The 19,197-nt window shown below is 42.9% G+C and overlaps 1 protein-coding gene across 2 annotated transcripts in view; it reads right to left on the bottom strand.

Annotated features, from left to right (window-relative positions):
* RPTOR (regulatory associated protein of MTOR complex 1) overlaps positions 1 to 19,197 on the bottom strand; it is a 288,180-nt gene that overhangs the window by 176,441 nt on the left and 92,542 nt on the right. For both annotated transcript variants that reach the window (XM_030533961.1, XM_030533960.1), the window contains exon 4: positions 15,665 to 15,823. In XM_030533961.1, coding sequence (XP_030389821.1) covers positions 15,665 to 15,823 — 159 coding nt within the window. The remainder of the gene's footprint in view (positions 1 to 15,664; positions 15,824 to 19,197) is intronic.

Here is a 19,197-nt window from a genome sequence, read left to right on the forward strand (position 1 = left end):
TGGTTAGCGTATTACTGAAGAGCTTAATCATGTAATTCTGGCTTCTGCTATAAGTGCTCACATTTCATGCATCTATTTGCAAAAATAATAAAAACCACTAATCCAGAAATAAATTGGAGCTCTAAAGAAATAATTCTTCCTTCCAATGCATGGTGCCATTTCTCTTCCCACTTCATATCAAAGATAAGATAGCGTTTGAAGATTATGTATGCGTCAATTCTCGGAAAGCTAGAATGTTTCTTGAGCAGGTTCCTATGTTCTGTTTCTGTCCTGGGATTTCACAGCCTAATGGAATCTTTCAGTGAAGTTCAGGAAAAGAGCCTTGTGGGGATCACCCTGTGGGAACCCATCCCCAGTTATTTCCATATGTATAATTATCTCATCAGCCACTTCACTTAGGGAATGGTTTGTTTGTCAAGCTGCAGAGAAAAATTAAAGCACTGCAAGCCTTCAAAGGCTTGCCCAGAGGAACGCCGCATTTCACCACACTGCAGCGAATCATTTGATGCTGCAGCTGGAGAGAAAGGAGGAAAGATTATCCCAACTGTAACCGTTTTCTGCCCCAGACAGGCATCACTGTAAAACTCTCTCCCTCCACAAATTACAGAGCCGAATAATTTTCTGAAGTGTGAGCAATCCTAGTAAAGGTGAGGGTAGAGTGGGCACCTTCCTACATTCTACCCTGAATTCCATAACACAGGACAGAACAGACAGAGGGGGCACATCATGGTTGTCTTTTTTTTTCCTCCTGAACACATAAAAGACCAGATTTTCATTTTAAATAAACAAACAGAGATGGGTTTCAGATTATTTATTTATTAAGATCCTCTTTATCTGTCAGGCTAGATTAAACATCAAAAAACTAGGCTTGCTTCACAAGGCTGCCCTGAAAGATTAAGCTAACCACAGAGGCACTTATGCCACAGCAAGCGCAACATGACAAGAGTTATGAAAAATTTAACTCACAGAAAATGTGTGTGCAGGGGAAGGCAGGTTTGTTTTTTAAACAGCAAGTTAATTTAACTATTAGCTTTTTCAGTGTCTTATCCAAATTGTGTCACATTCTCAGTTTCACATCAATTCCCTGTGGAATTTGAACTCTGTTTAACTAAAGAAAGCCACTGAGATTTGGCTTTGTAGCTGAAGTGAATCAGGTTGAAATAATACTTCCTGAAGGCTTTATCCTTTTTAATCTACATATCAGAATATATAATGCTTAATCTCTCATAAATATAGCATTGCCATACAATGATGGATTCTTAGAGTCACACAGACCCATTGCAAGTTCTGTTGTCTCCTGGTGAAGGATAAATAGATAATTTGCAGATTGCCTGGCAGGGAGTTGCAATACTACAGTTAGAGAAAGGGCAGAACTGGAATAGCATTATCCAGTGTATCCCAGGGACACACTCAACAGTATGTCAATCCAATTGCCAGTGACTGTACCAACCAGCTAGATTTCAATCTCCTACAGAAGAGGACCATTGGGAGATCTTATTTTTCAGAAACAGACTGGGTAATTTAGTTCATAAAATTGGTATTTTCCTTACAACTTAATAGCTTCAATCTACCCACAGCATCAGATGTTTGGGAGCAGAGGACTAGGGTAACTTTAAAAATACCTATTTTAGAGTAATGTATACGCCTACATTTTGTGGGAGGGGCTTTGCATCTAATCTGTACTTAGTGTGATGTTTTTGGAAATCTGTCTTTACAATTTATGAATGCTGGTTAATATTGCAAAGTTGTCATTATGAACTGGTGTATTTTTGAATGCCTCTGTCTGTATGTGAATTCTGCCTTTGCTGACATGAGTTGTATCAAGTCCTTCTAGTCCAGATACAATGGAGGGTAATTAGAACCCAATGAAACACCTTGAACAATGGGTGAGCTTCAGCCTAAAAAAACCATTTCTCACCTACCCCTCTGCAGGGGTGAGTGGAAGAGTGAAAAATTCCCAAAAAACTGGGGAAAAAAAAGAAGCCAAGTAACTAAACAAGAGAGTCTATAAAAGGACCCAAAGAGGGTAAGGGGAAGGAGACAGACACACACAGGAAAAGTTCAGGCAGAAGGAAGGAAGGGCACAGACTGGACATGGTGAGAAGAAGCAATCTCAACTAAGAAGAAGGCTTCGTGTTTCAAATCACAAGCCATGCATTGGAACAGAAGGACTCTAGATGGGATCAAAGGACCCTGATCCCAGCCCAATGAATGCCCTGTACTAGATGAGGAAATTGAGGCAGAGAAATGTGTGTAGGGTTTATTATTTTTGGACAGATCTGCCTATTTCTCGTGTAATTAATAGGGCTGTCAAGCTATTAAAAATTAATTGCAATTAATCGCACTGTTAAACATTAATAGAATACCATTTATTTAAATATTTTTGGATATTTTCTACATTTTCAAATATACTGATGTCAATTACAACACAGAATACAAAGTGTACAGTGATCACTTTATATTTATTTTTGATTACAAGTATTTGCACTATAAAAAACAAAAGAAAGTATTTTTCAATTCACCTAATACAAATACTGTAGTGCAATTGCTTTATCATGAAAGTTGAACTTACAAATGTAGAATTATGTACAAAAAAACCTGTATTCAAACTTAAAACACAGTAAAATTTTAGAAGCTGCAAGTCTACGCAGTCCTACTTCTTGTTCAGCCAATCACTCAGACGAACAAGTTTGTTTATATTTGCAGGAGATAACGCTGCCTGCTTCTTGTTTACAATATCACCTGAAAGTGAGAACAGGCGTTCACATGGCACAGTTGTAACTGGCATTGGAAGATATTTACATGCCAGATGCACTAAAGATTCATACGTCCTTTCATGTTTCAACCTCCATTCCAGGGGACATGGGTGCTGATGATGGGTTCTGCTCGATAACAATCCAAACCAGTATGGACCGACGTATGTTAATTTTCATTATCTGAGTCAGATGCCATCAGCAGAAGATTGTTTTTCTTTTTTGGTGGTTCAGGTTCTGTAGTTTCCACATCAGAGTGTTACTCTTTTAAAGACTTCTGTTTAGCATATCTGGCAGGTAAATACCTTGCAATGCTGGCTACAAAAGTGCCAAGCAAATGCCTGTTCTCACTTTCTGGTGACACTGTAAATAAGAAGAGGGCAGCATTATCTCCTGAAAATGTAAACTAACTTGTTTGTCTCTTAGTGATTGGCTGAAAATGAAGTAAGACTGAGGGCACTTGTAGGCTCTGAAGTTTTAAATTGTTTTGTTTTTGACTGAAGTTATGTAACAAAAAAACCCTACATCTGTAAGTTGCATTTTCATGACAGAGATTGCACTACAGTACTTGTATGAGGTGAACTGAAAAATACTATTTCTTTTGTTTACCATTTTTACAGTGCAAATATTTAAAATAAAAATATACACTTTGATTTCAGTTACAACACATAATACAATATAAATGAAAATGTAAAAAAATCCAAAATATTTTATACATTTCAATTGGTATTCTATTGTTTAACAGTGTGATTAGAACTGCGATTAATCGTGATTCACTTTTAAAATCATGATTAATTGTTTTGAGTTAATCGCGTGAGTTAACTGTGATTAATCGACAGCCCTAGTAATTAAGTGAAAAGAAAATCTGTGCATTACATGCCACACCTATCGTGGCCTCTCGAAGATGGAAACCAGAGCTCACACCTTTGGGTGGAGTTTTGGGAGAAGATGTGTTTAAGCGACAGGGGGTATCTGAGGAGTGTCAGCCCTGGTTCCAATGAATGAATTGCATGGTTTAAGCTCTCAGGATGGGATGCTACATAAAGGATCTGCACCCTCAGGATGCTCCTAGGCATCCAAGATATGCTTCCCTGCTATTAAAATGAAGTCTGCAAGGAAATGGGGTATTTTGGCAAAAAAATTAAGGTCCAGGAAACACCAGTTCATTATTTAGCATCTTACCAGAATCTGCCCACTGATAAACAACAAAAAGACCAAAGAAATCTGTGAGGTTAGAAGGGGAGATACGGAGCACAGTTAAAGCCTGAAAGTACGTACTGACAGAACCAAGAAGTGGTGTATTTTATCAGATTATTGTCTGTCGGTCTGTCTATCTCCTTTCCCACTGGTAGCTTTCCAACCCTGTCAGTCTTTCAGGTTCCCTCAATTTTTCCCTCATTTTATATCCTCCTCCTCCCTCCCCCAGCTTAAGGCTGCAACCTTACTCTTCTCCTTGGCAAGAGAGAAAGGCAGGGCTTCTGTAATAAGCTTCCTGGAAAGGGCTTCTAGCTAGGAATATAAAGGCATTCCACCAAACATCTCACAGGTTGCAACACCCTCCACTTCTCAGGATCTCAGACTCCACAGCAAGAATCCAGGAGTCAAACTTTGATCTCATATATGGCAATGCAGAGTACTAGCCCATTACAGTATGTCTACAGTGCAGTGTAAGTGCAGGGCCATAAGCACAGACTGATGGTTCAAATCATCATGCAGACCTGGGATGACCAACTATGGGTCCAGAACTTTTGAAAGAAGAAAGCTACATTTCTGGAGCTTTGTGAGCAACTTGCTCTGACCCTCCAGCATAAAGAGACATGCATGAGGCCACCCTTGCTGGTCCAGAAGCAGGTTGCTATAGCTGTCAGGAAACTGGTTACCCTAGGCTGCTACAAGTCCATTGTACCAGTTTGATGTTGGAAAGCTGACTGTGGGTAAAAGTGGTGGCGGAGGTTTCTGAGGCAATCAGGTATGTGGTTTACTCCACAGTGGTGGGCATAAACGTTATTCCTGAAGTAATCGCTTGCTTTGAGAGAATGGGGTTTCCAAGCTGTGGTGGTGCCACTAATTGGACTCATGCCCATTCATAGACTCATAGACTCTAGGACTGGAAGGGACCTCGAGAGGTCATCGAGTCCAGTCCCCTGCCCTCATGGCAGGACCAAATACTGTCTAGACCATCCCTAATAGACATTTATCTAACCTACTCTTAAATATCTCCAGAGATGGAGATTCCACAACTTCCCTAGGCAATCTATTCCAGTGTTTAACTACCCTGACAGTTAGGAACTTTTTCCTAATGTCCAACCTAAATCTCCCTTGCTGCAGTTTAAGCCCATTGCTTTTTGTTCTATCATTAGAGGCTAAGGTGAACAAGTTTTCTCCCTCCTCCTGACGACACCCTTTTAGATACCTGAAAACTGCTATCATGTCCCCTCTCAGTCTTCTCTTTTCCAAACTAAGCAAACCCAATTCCTTCAGCCTTCCTTCATAGGTCATGTTCTCAAGACCTTTAATCATTCTTGTTGCTCTTCTCTGGACCCTCTCCAATTTCTCCACATCTTTCTTGAAATGTGGTGCCCAGAACTGGACACAATACTTCAGTTGAGGCCTAATCAGCGCAGAGTAAAGCGGAAGAATGACTTCTCGTGTCTTGTTTACAACACACCTGTTAATGCATCCCAGAATCACATTTGCTTTTTTTGCAACAGTATCACACTGTTGACTCATATTAAGCTTGTGGTCCACTATGACCCCTAGATCTCTCTCTGCCATACTCCTTCCTAGACAGTCTCTTCCCATTCTGTATGTGTGAAATTGATTGTTCCTTCCTAAGTGGAGCACTTTGCATTTATCTTTATTGAACTTCATCCTGTTTACCTCAGACCATTTCTCCAATTTGTCCAGATCATTTTAAATTTTGACCCTGTCCTCCAAAGCAGTTGCAATCCCTCCCAGTTTGGTATCGTCTGCAAACTTAATAAGCGTACTTTCTATGCCAACATCTAAATCGTTGATGAAGATATTGAACAGAGCTGGTCCCAAAACAGACCCCTGCGGAACCCCACTTGTTATACCTTTCCAGCAGGATTGGGAGCCATTAATAACTACTCTCTGAGTACGGTTATCCAGCCAGTTATGCACCCACCTTATAGTAGCCCCATCTAAATTGTACTTTCCTAGTTTATCTATAAGAATATCATGCGAGACCGTATCAAATGCCTTACTAAAGTCTAGGTATATCACATCCACCGCTTCTCCCTTATCCACAAGGCTCGTTATCCTATCAAAGAATGCTATTAGATTAGTTTGACACGATTTGTTCTTTACAAATCCATGCTGGCTATTCCCTATCACCTTACCACCTTCCAAGTGTTTGCAGATGATTTCTTTAATTACTTGCTCCATTATCTTCCCTGGCACAGAAGTTAAACTAACTGGTCTGTAGTTTCCTGGGTTGTTTTTATTTCCCTTTTTATAGATGGGCACTATATTTGCCCTTTTCCAGTCTTCTGGAATCTCCCCCGTCTCCCATGATTTCCCAAAGATAATAGCTAGAGGCTCAGATACCTCCTCTATTAACTCCTTGAGTATTCTAGGATGCATTTCATCAGGCCCTGGTGACTTGCAGGCATCTAACTTTTCTAAGTGATTTTTTACTTGCTCTTTTTTTATTTTATCTTCTAAACCTACTCTATTCCCGTAAGCATTCACTATATTGGACATTCCTTCAGACTTCTCAGTGAAGACCGAAACAAAGAAGTCATTAAGCATCTCTGCCATTTCCAAGTCTCCCGTTACTGTTTCCCCCTCCTCACTGAGCAGTTGGCCTACCCTGTCCTTGGTCTTCCTCTTGCTTCTAATGTATTGATAAAAAGTCTTCTTGTTTCCGTTATTCCCATAGCTAGTTTGAGCTCATTTCGTGCCTTTGCCTTTCTAATCTTGCCTCCGCATTCCTGTGTTATTTGCCTATATTCATCCTTTGTAATCTGACCTAGTTTCCATTTTTTATATGACGCCTTTTTATTTTGTAGGTCACTCAAGATCTCGTTGTTAAGCCAAGGTGGTCTTTTGCAACATTTTCTATCTTTCCTAACCATCGGAATAGCTTGCTTTTGGGCCCTTAATAGCGTCCCTTTGAAAAACTGCCAACTCTCCTCAGTTGTTTTTCCCCTCAGTCTTGATTCCCATGGGACCTTACCTATCAGCTCTCTGAGCTTACCAAAATCTGCCTTCCTGAAATCCATTGTCTCTATTTTGCTGTACTCCCCTTCTACCCTTCCTTAGGATTGCAAACTCTATGATTTCATGATCACTTTCACCCAAGCTTCCTTCTGCTTTCCAGTTCTCAACGAGTTCCTCCCTATATGTTAAAATCAAGTCTAGAACAGCTCCCCCCCAGTAGCTTTTTCAACTTTCTGAAATAAAAAGTTGTCTGCAATGCAGTCCAGGAACTTATTGGATAGTCTGTGCCCCGCGGTGTAATTTTCCCAACATATATCTGGATAGTTGAAGTCCCCCATCACCACCAAATCTTGGGCTTTGGATGATTTTGTTAGTTGTTTGAAAAAAGCCTCATCCACCTCTTCCACCTGATTAGGTGGCCTGTAGTAGACTCCCAGCACGACATCACCTGTGTTTTTTACCCCTTTTAGCCTAACCCAGAGACTCTCAACACTTCCATCTCCTATGTCCATCTCCACCTCAGTCCAAGTGTGTACATTTTTAATATATAAGGCAACACCTCCTCCCTTTTTCCCCTGTCTATCCTTCCTGAGCAAACTATACCCATCCACACCAACATTCCAGTCGTGTGTATTATCCCACCAAGTTTCAGTAATGCCAACAATGTCATAGTTGTATTTATTTATTAGCACTTCCAGTTCTTCTTGCTTATTACCCATACTTCTTCCATTTGTATATAGGCATCTAAGATACTGGTTTGATCTTGCCTCCCAGCTTTGCCCTGACCCTCCTTTCTCTCTGCCATTATAGCCCATGCTCTCTCCTGTTTCCGACCCATCTCCCAGGTCTTGTTCCCCACTTACCTGTGGGGTTTGCTCACCTGTCCCCGTCAAACCTAGTTTAAAGCCCTCCTTACTAGGTTAGCCAGTCTGTGCGCAAATAAGGCCTTTCCCCTCCTCGAAAGGTGAAGGCCACCTCTGCCTAGCAGTCCTTCCTCGAATAGCATCCCATGGTCGAGGAAGCCAAAGCCCTCATGGCGACGCCATCTTCGCAGCCAGGCATTCACCTCCACGATGCATCTGTCTCTGCCCGGGCCCCTACCTTCGACAGGAAGAATCGAAGAGAATACCACCTGCGCTCCAAACTCCTTAACCCGTACTCCCAGAGCCCTGTAGTCACTCTTGATCTGCTCAGTGTCACACCTCACAGTATCATTTGTGCCCACATGGATGAGTAGCATGGGTAGTAGTCAGAAGGCTGGATAATCCTCGACAATGCCTCTGTAACATCTCGGATATGGGCCCCTGGCAGGCAGCATACCTCCCGGGATGAACGGTCAGGGCGACAGATGGGTGTCTCCATCCCCCTCAGCAGAGAGTCTCCAACCACCACTACCCTACGTTTCTTATTATCAGTGGTGGTAGCAGACCTCCCAGCCTTAGGGGTACGAGGCTTCCCCTCCTTAACTGCTGGGGGTGATTCCTTCTCTCCTGTATCAAGAAGAGCATAACGGTTATCTATTACCACAGCAGGAGGGTTCGCAGCAGGGGTGGAGCACTGCCTACTGCCAGAAGTAACCAGCTGCCAGTGTCCACCCTGAGCCATCTCCTCCTCCACTGGTGCGTCAGTAGTCCTGTGAACTGGGACAGCTATGTCAGCTGTCTCCACATGAATACTGTCCAGGAATTGCTCATGGATACAGATGTTCCTCAGCCTAGCCACCTCCTCCTGTAGCTCTCCCACCTGCTGCCTGAGAGATTCCACCAGTAGGCACCTTTCACATTGGATGCCACCCCCAGCCTGGATATCAGTAAGTGGAAATTGCAAGTTACAGTCTTTCCAAACCCACACCAGAATCTGGGTAAAAGCATCCATGCTTTGGTGCTCTGTCTGGCTACAGGCGCAGGTGGAGGAGACAGAAGCAGTGCTGCCACAGGTGTCGCGGGTCCTCCTAACCATCGTAAGCCTTCCTCTGTCAAACTCTCTCAAATTCCCGTCTGCAGCTCCCTGTCCGCTCTGCTCTGCTTTAAACAGAAAGGTTTTGGATGTGGCTTGGTTTATAGGTTCAGGGGACCAATGGGTCACAGATGAGACCGACAAGGGACCCCCACTCCCTTCCTACTCCCCTTCCGAACTCCCTTGCGAAACTCCCTGTTAGCAGCTCCTGTTCGCTAAGATCCCTAGTCGCTTGTGCGCAGCTTTATAAAGCCCTGGCCTGAGTGAATGCCCTGCCCATTGGTTAAGGCTCAGCCAATTACCAGAGGCTTCTAGCTTTCAAACCTTCCTTGTCTGCCTTCCTTAGGGAGCATGAGTACAAATACTGCAAAAGGCACTGCTCCATTGTTATGCTGCCCCTCATGAGCCACAGAGGGTGATTTATGAACAAACACAGACTGCATTGGGAAAATTCAGGTTTTTCGCCGATTGGGAGCGTACATTCATGGACAGGCTAGGACACTATTCCCACCAAATGGTATTGTCATAAACTGAGTTATTGTCCCCACTGTGATTCTGAGGGACCCCACATACCCACTTTTGCCTTGACTTATGAAACTGTACCCTGATTTCAGATACGCTGGCAAAAGACAGTTTAATTACTCTCTCAGGATATGCAGAATGGTTGCTGAATGTGCATTTAGCAGACAGAAATCCCAGTGGCACTATTTACAGACCTGTTTGGATCATCAATGCTGTCGTATCACTGTGGCCTGCTGTGCTCTTCACAATCTTTGTGAAGCCAGAAGTGAGCCATTTCCCTCTGAATGAACCTATGATACTGAGGGGCCACTGAATCAGTACACTCTGGCAGAAAGTCCATCTGCCACAGCTGGGAGTGGATTCACCTGGGCAACATAGTCAAAGATATTTTGCGCTCCCACCTTATCGACTTGAATGGCCCAATGGAAAAAGGGGAATAGTACTTTATGAATATGCTTGTGGGAACAGGATGGGAGGGAGGGCTCATTGACTGCGTGGTTTCAGTGCCTGAGGAGGAGTGGGGAGTTTAGTGCCATGCAATATACTTATGAATGACATGACCACTTATGACAGAGGGAGTGGAGGTTATTCATAGTATAGATTGATGTAAGGAAGTGATTGAAGTAGGAATTGCTATAGATAATTTACTGAGGGAGAGTATTTGCACACTAATTCTTAATGATCCCTGATCATGTGTCTATCTTTATTACTTTGAATACAGATTGCATGATGTGAAGCAATGAGAGCAGTAAACATTCCTGATGAAATAAAAAGCTTTATTTATAAACATGTATTAGAAAAGTACAATATTCATCCATTCCGAGGCAGGCTAGCCCCAATTACCATACCAAAACACCAGTGACAACAGACTCTTACAGGAGAAAAAAACAACAACAAAATGCATATAGACAGTACAAACACTGAAACCACGTGGAAGGGTACGTCTACACCACCTGCCGGATCGGTGGGTAGTGTTCATTGTATCAGGGATCGATTTATCACATCTCATCTAGACGCAATAAATCGATCCCCGAATTGACACCCGTACTCCACCTCAGCAGGAGGAGTAAGCGGAGTCGATGGGGGGAGTCATGGAGGTCGACTTGCCGCATTGAGTTGAACTCAGATACTTCGACTTCAGCTACGCAAATAGCATAGCTGAAGTTGCGCATCTTAGTTCAAACCCCCCAACTAGTGTAGCCCAGGCCGAAGACAGAAACCCCCTACCATGGCATGTCCCCTGGCAACCCATTTCTCCTTTTCCTTCTTTCCCCATCTGCCATGCACTTGGCACTGTAGGAAGTGGGATGGAGGCATCCACAGGGGAGAGGGTCAATATGGAAGGCTGCATGGGGCAAGGTTCCCTGTCCAGCTGCTCATGGGGCCCAACTGCATGTACCACTCAGCCTTGGGAGTCTTCCAAGCTGCTTCTGGACTGCAGCACAGAGTAGGTAGCATGTAGGGAACTCAGGTTGTGGTGGGGGTGATGCAGCAGGAGCCACTACTCTTGCAGTCATTAGTGGCATGAGTCGCTCAAACAGTTGTTTCTGCTGAGCTCGGTCTTCCTCCCTCGGCTGCCATTCCTGTTCCAGGAACTATAAAGCAAGTTCCTGCTCCTGTGCTGAAACCCTGTCCTCAAGATGTGCAGCCATCCTGAGCCTTTCCTCCAGCCTCTTGCCATGCCTTTCCTCTAGCCACAAATCCCTCTGTCTTTGATACAGGATCTACTTGTTGTCCCTCTCCAGAATTTCAACCACAAGTTCATCATGGAAACACTTCCTCTTGGAATAGTCCATGAAGATCCGTTGGCCCAGGCTTCTGCTGCAATGTGGGCTAGCTGTGGAGATGCTGCAATCAGTAGAAATCAAGGGGCCTGGAACAAGACAAGACACAGCAGGTTACTGTATCAAATAGCTCAGTGCAGGAGCACAGAAAAAGTCCGGGTGGAATTTCAAAGACATAAAATGATACCTTCACAAACAGAACTTCAGTATATTGTGAGAGGGATGCTTCAGACCACAGAAGCTCCTGGACATAGCCTAATTAATTGCTGCAAAAGATGTCTAGACACAATTGTTAGTTAAAAATGCAAAGCTGTTTCTATTTTAGAAAATTGCAGAACTACTTGGGTTTTTGCAGAGGGGAGACATCAGCGGCTATGCAACAAAAGCTTTTTCTATCAGTTCAGTCCTTCCATATTTTGGAGGACATAATAGTTCTTCTGGTGCCTGATTGGCAAAGGGAGAAGTTATTCCAAGCTGACGGTGGGAAACCTGCAGTTTATATACTCTATTCAAACATATAGTAACTGAACCGTACTTCAATGAGGGGGACAGGCCAGTCAGCTACTGAGGTGTCCCTGGAAAATATGTCCTTCCCCAAAACATGATTACCTATCTGGAGTTCCTGCTTCAGGAAAAGTTTGCAGCTATCAGCATCCAGGATTGGGTCAGAATTCATGAGAAAAATCAACAGGATGCTGCATTAGCTTCCACACGGCTTACTCTGTCATGGCTGCATGCAAACACACAGGACTCCATAGACTTCTTCCCCCTAGCACATTTCTGGACAAAGTTTCCAACCCCAGTCATATTTGGGACAAATGATTTTGTCACCTGTGCACTGCAGGGACTACCTTTAACTGAAATGGACCAGATTTGTAAAACTGAGCACATTTCCACCTCCCCCACACCCACACAGTTTCTAGATGACTTGACAGACCGGTGAGTGGTTACAGAGTGGCATACTTACAGGCAAGGCAATGGAAGGTTATTGCTTTTAAGAAACAGGAATGGCCCTACCAAAAATCTGTGCATTTCCAGTAACAATACACATTAAAGATGTTCTTTACTGTTTGCATTCCCAATCGTCACTTTGAACTCCACGTGGTAGAGAGAGAGAGGGAAGGGGATGCACAGACAATGCACCATTAGCTTATACACGTTGCGAGTAAGGGCTTCTCATAACCTTTGCTTTGATTCATAAGGTAGAAATCCCTCCTATTACTGTATTAACAAACATTGACATGGAGCCAGAAACTTACCAGGCTCAGGGGGTGGCTTCTATCAGCTCCTCAGTGGGTGGTTTCTCTGGTGAACATCAAATGGCTCCTTCAAGTGTAGGCCAAGAATGTGCTGTTGCTGCTCCTGCTCCAAAGCTGCTTTGGAACCGGTTCCAGCAACAGAGTGAGTCCACTGTCCTCCTTCGGTGCCTGCTGCTGGCTCCCATCAGTCCCCATGCTGGATTCTGAAGCGAGCAGGGGACCAGCTGACCAGGTTGCCACCACCACCATTGGCTCCATGCTGGTCACAATGCCCAGCAGCTGGTCAAATTCCTCATAAAACTGGCATGTCATTGGCGAGTTGCCTGAGGAGTGGTTCTGGTCTCTGGTTTTCCGATACCCACTTTTGAGCCGCTTCATCTGTTCCCTGCACTGGCGACCAGTCTGGTAAATGTGCAAAGCTGCCAGCTTCTTCGCTATTTGTGTATGCGTAGTCATTCCTAGTACTCTCACTAAAGTCCAGAGTTTTGCTGGCCTTGCACCAGAGATTTACCAAAATCTGGCTGTGCTCCCACGACCATGAAGCAACGCGCTTTGCAAAAGGCATCTGCTGTTCAGTCTCCACTGCAAACACAGGAGGCTCTCTGATGGTGCATTTGCAGCTAAGTGGTCAAAAGACACTGGAAGGTTAACACTGACTCACTGAGCTGCTGCTGTACACCAAAGGGAATTGCTCCTGTTTTCGCTGGAGTCGACTGGAGATTCTTGGAATAAAAGGACAAAGGAAGTTGGCCCATGGGACTGTGGGATACTTTTGGTGGACTTCCAGGACCCAAGTTGGGGGGTGGGGGTGGGGGGGCTGTGTCTTCACTGCAGAGCAATAGGGCTTGAACTCTTGGTCACAGCTGGACTGGGGCTCAGATCCTCCAGCCTGGTTGGGTCCTAGGACCATAGGTCCAAGCCCGAGTCTGAGAGATTTGTGTAAAGACAGGAAGAGATTTTGGGCTCTAGTCTGATCCCAGGTTTGCGTTGCAGTTTAGACATACCCTAAGTCAATGGTTCTCAACCGGTGGTATGCAGAGGTCTTCCAAGGGGTACATATTATAGGCCTATTTCAGACCACAGAGAAATGGATACATACGTTAGTGTGATTTTAAAAGATCAATAGTATGTTTCAGCCCATCTGCTATTTCAACTACACGAAGAGGAGGTGGGGGGAGAGAGGAGGAAAGAGACATGTTGAGCCTCATTAGCTTCTACCCGGTCCAAAACTCACATCCTTACAAATGGTCTCTAAAAAATATTGGTTTTCCCTATTTTTATCATATTTTTCCAAAAACTTCCTTTGAATAAGGGAGTGGGAAGAGTCACTTTGCTGCCTTCCCTTCCAAAAGGGAGGCAACGTTTATTAACATATTGCAAAAAGGCTATTAAATTTCAACCTCCTTTATGCAGATGAAATCTTTCTTCCTAGACTGGACCATAAATCAGAAGGGGCCCCTCCTCCTAATCACCAGTAGAGTCCTTATCAGATTACACCAGCTGAGACAGCAAGCAAATTGGCAAATAGTCAGTTCTTAAAAATGCATTTGGCGTAACACAAACTTCACTGAGCAATAATTTGCTCCTCTTGCATGTGTAACACATTCTGCCTAGCATTATTTATCTTATTTATTACTTATTGCCCATTAAGTAAGAAGAAGGCCACCGCGATTTGTTCTTACACCAAATTCAGCTTTCAAATGAGTTGTTTAAAATGGTGGGCTGAATGCTAATCAAGTCTCCAATTTAGATGCATTGGAATAAAATTATATTTCCCTCCTGCCCCAATTCTCTCATATCAGCGCTGGACTCTTTTCCAACTACAAAAGAACAAAAGATGTGAGATGGGTGCAGTGTTGTTCTTGGCACAACACAAATCAAAAACTAAAACAGAACCAAATTATATAAAAATGGGAGCAAGTTCAGCTCTGCAACTTTCAGCTACTGATAGTAAGTCTCTATTGCAACAGTACCAAGACAGTAAATAAACAGGGGAATAAAACTATGTTCTCCATCATTTACCTTTCATAGGTGCTATATGCGACAATTATAAGGGAGGCCAAGTACATTCAACTTAATTAGCCAGAATTATGAGCCCGAATGTAACAGAGTATGTAACAGAGTATGAGAATGTAACATGACCTATAAAGGAAGGCTGAAGGAATTGGGTTTGTTTAGTTTGGAAAAGAGAAGACTGAGAGGGGACCTGATAGCAGTTTTCAGGTATCTAAAAGGGTGTCATCAGGAGGAGGGAGAAAACTTGTTCACCTTAGCATCCAATGATAGAACAAGAAGCAATGGGCTTAAACTGCAGCAAGGGAGATTTAGGTTGGATATTAGGAAAAAGTTCCTAACTGTCAGGGTAGTTAAACACTGGAATAAATTGCCTAGGGAAGTTGTGGAATCTCCATCTCTGGAGATATTTAAGAGTAGGTTAGATAAATGTCTGTTAGGGATGGTCTAGACAGTATTTGGTCCTGCCATGAGGGCAGGGGACTGGACTCGATGACCTCTCGAGGTCCCTTCCAGTCCTAGAGTCTATGAGTAGCAGTTTCTGTATTAATATGTGATACCAGCAGCTGTACAAATACTCAATCATGTCAGTCTTGCTGTCCTCAGTAAAAGTGACAAAGACCTTAATGCAAGAGTTGCCTACTATACTAGACTCACTTGCACCATAATACTCTGTACTTTAAAACTGGGAACTGAGAATATTTTATTGTCTTTCATGCATTGTACTGCCATAGCATGAACAACAGTTATTCAGGGTTAGCTGGCACTCTCAACATAAACTCTAACAACTAAGCCAATGACACAAGGCAGGGAAGCCAAGCATCTGAGAAAAGCTACATCTTTTGCTCCAAATCTGGCAGGAGCTAGGAGTGCAACTTGACAGAGAAGGTAGAGGGACTTGGATACAGTTGACACCTTTACTTACTCTGTAATGTCCCCTCTGACTATTTTAAGAGAAGCATAAATGAAGGCTCTGGGAGAGCAAGTGTTTAGCACTTCTCAGGGAGAGGGACAAGACGCCTCTTCTGACAAAAGAACTTTGAGAGTGGGTAAGGAAAGAGAATAAATGTCAGTTCTGGAATCAAACATTCATGAAGTCATTTTAATTCCTGAAGATTAATCTGCTCTCCTACAAATAGTAACAGATTTCACTGTGCATGCTCCTTTTTAACCACGCTTCTAGCTGACGCACCTTGTTGAAGACCCAGATCTCCCCGTTTACTGTTGGCCTGGGAACACCATGCCCATTGTAGTGAAAGAGGACTCTCTCTTCCTTGGCATTTCGACGTAGTGATGTACATAGTTTCTTAACTTCGTCCACCGTAGGATCAAGGCTCTGCTTGTACCGGGCCTGGTGATACCAAAAATAAGTTAACAGTTAATTATGTGCACATGCATACTTGAGATGCATAGAAGCATAAACTTCAATATACAGCAAACAGTATGCATTATATATAACGCTTACTAAACAACTGAATGACAAAACATTTCTGCCACTTTTCTTCTCTCCGCTGTTTGACCACTTCACCTGTCCTGTGCACACCTTAACTCTGATCCATTTCACCCAGGGACTGCTACTGGCATTCCAAATGCCTCAACAACTTCAAACAGCTGCTTTTATTTACTGATTTTAAATCAGCCTACCCCAACATTGTTTTCGTTTCCCTAGTCACAATTCCCCCCCCCCCCCCCGAGGCTCAGAATTGACCATATTCAGTCTTGCACTACTGACACATTTATGGTCAGCTATTTCTGCAATTTTCAGGGCTAGATATTGGTTCTAACCTTGAAAGGCCCGAAGTATCTGTTTAGAATAGCTATTTTAGGTGACTGTTTAAATGTTTAATTTTTTCCCCTCCTTTCTGAGCTCTGTTATAGTTGGACTCTTGGTACAAGGGCACTTCTCTTTACTAATGGATACATACAAAAATAGCCCCAGTAAAAAAAACGTAACATCTAAACCAGTGGGTCTCAATCATTTTTCACCTCAGAGCTAAACGCCTCCTGCCATTTCTTGCTGGACCCACCAAAATGCTCTGCAGACACAAAAGGATTGATGGATTGAGGCCACAGCAAGAACCCATAGCTGGTTTGGGGTAGGGGCTTGCTGGGCACTGAGTAGAGATAGCAGGAGGAGTGAAGGGGTGCCCAGTGGGGGCAAGGTGTGCTGATACCCAGAAAAATCCTGGCCAAGAGAAGGGAGTTTTTCCCTCCCAAACACAACACTCAACTGGATGGCTACTGCTGGCTCCAGGTTAGGAAGAATGGGGAACTGCAGTGAGGTTTCAGCAGGACTGAACATAGAGGCACAGCAGATATTGGAAAAGGAGAGAGCAAACTGTCTTCTCTCCCTCCACCCATTACTCTTGAAGGGTTGTACTGCTCTTAGGATTGCCACTTGGGTGCAATGCAGACAGTAATGCAGATATCCTTAAAACTCATGATAAAATCTTTATACTTCACTATTCCATCATGTAGTCTCTACATACTGATATAACACAACAACATTCATGTTGAAAAATCTGTAGCAACATACCAAAAGGCATTTTGCATAAAAGGAAGAGGGAAATGGCTAAGTACTGCACGCAGGGCAGGCTAAGGGCCAAGTACAATACTATAGTAACTGTGTAGACAGATGAGAATGTAAAGAAGGTGTTTAAGATATGAAAGCTTTTGCCAGAAAAAAAATATGCCTCCCGATAAAGGTCAGAAAAATAGCTGGATTGTGGCAATAGTTCAGTCTAAATATAATGAAGCTATATACAATTTCAGTAATAGCGTCACTTTAAACTATGTAGGTTTCTCCATCACCACAGCTTATTAACATAAACAGTTCTGCAAGGTTAGAAATGCTACTGAGTCTCAAAATGAGCTCTCTCCTCCTTTGCACATATGAAGGACTATGCTAGAAGAATGCTAAATTAAGATATAGTCACTTTAAAGGTCAGCTAGTGGCCAGGACATGCCAAAATAGGTTAAATAAGCCTGATGAATTATGGGAAAATAAACTAATGTCTGCACTATCAGCAAGCACCAGTTAACGATATTCACCAATAACTCAGACAAACTTTTTGAACTATGTCATGTCACAAACTTCTAATCTACTATAAGACTGGAGTGTTTGACGGAGCTGGCTACCTAACTTTTAGCTATTAACATCAGCTATCAAGTTACTCCAGAGTCCGTGCACTTCAGGATTACTGAATGTGCCATATATGCTAAGGACTTTATTATTAAAATTATTCAAGATTTTTATATTAAATTATATGTCATAGTCTGACACCCCCAACTCAGAACACTGAGCAGATTGCACCACAGAGTACATCTTTTCTGACAAACACATTTCAACAGAAACCATGCACCTAAAACCCCACCTGGATACCTGCAACCTGATGTTCATGCAGTAATGTTAAATGGGAACCAAAGACATCTAAAGGAGCAGCAGCTTTCACTTTCCTTCTGGGTGATCCTGTTACAACCTTGGATGCTACATCTCAACTACAGCTCAGTCCTAACACAATGTTACATTGTAACACAACATTACAAACATGAAAATCCCAAAGCATTTCAGCCCATATTGGATTATAACTTCAGTAAAAATCAATGCTACAAGACCATTCTTACTCAACGACTTGATGAGGGAACTAGAAGTAACCATGACTTTAACAAAGCCACCCACCATAAAAACATGCATCCACTGTATAAAGCCATGCAGATTCCAATGCTTGTGTGTCAAGGGCCATGAAATCTAAGCAAACATGTTTAGCGAATCCTCCATGTGGAAACTGGCTTGCTTGTCAAACTTAAGGTATATTATTGAGCCAAAGCCTGGTGATAAGAAAAGGCCTTTTAATTCCCCTTTGGATAGTCAGAGTCTCTGTCTCTCCCAAACACGCAGAACAGACGTACCCAAGGGACTAGAAATCCGGAATCACAATGGCCTCAAGAACTAAAGCTGCTATATTACAGCAGACAAGAACTGCATATAAGAATAGGACAATCTTGAATAGATACAAAACATTTTTTACCTTCGACTGTGCACCTTAAGTACAGTTTTGCAAGCTACGAAGACAATTAAATCATTTTTATATATTAAAGGATTTCCATAACCACTCCCCGTACAACATTTTACATTTTTTGTACCTTTAATGAACACAACAGACAGCTAAACAGAACTGTGATAACTTGGTTTTAATGTTTCTCAATTAACACTCAGCATTTCAAGCCAATAAGCAAAAAGAAAGCGTGTAGTGCCTGGTTTCAGCCTTCTAAGGCACAATCCTGAGTGTGCAGCATTCCAGCAGCAGTCACAAGAAGGAGGCTAAGGCACAGAGGCCTTGTTCTGTCACACTCAGATGTTCCTTAGGAGTTTCCTCACTAGGCAAAGGGAAGGGAAGACATTAGCCTCAGCACTGGCTCCTTTCTTATTCCTTCTCTCTCCCCACTTACAGTATTATTATGAAGGTGCTGATTTGCAAAATGTGCATCTTAAATCATATTCTGCCTGTTGGCACCTTTACAAGACACTATAATCACAGCCCTCAAGTAGTGAGCAATTTTTCAATTCCCACTTTTTTTTTTTGAGAACTTACTCATTGAAATACACCTCACGTCCCTTTAGCATAAATATTAAATACAGCTCACAATTCATGAAGGTGAATGCATACTTTAAAACAAAAGCCTGCAGATCAACAGATCTGAGACAAACATATCATTTACACATTT

Source organism: Gopherus evgoodei, chromosome 15 (genome assembly GCF_007399415.2).
Source record: "Gopherus evgoodei ecotype Sinaloan lineage chromosome 15, rGopEvg1_v1.p, whole genome shotgun sequence".
Lineage (NCBI taxonomy): Eukaryota > Metazoa > Chordata > Testudines > Testudinidae > Gopherus > Gopherus evgoodei.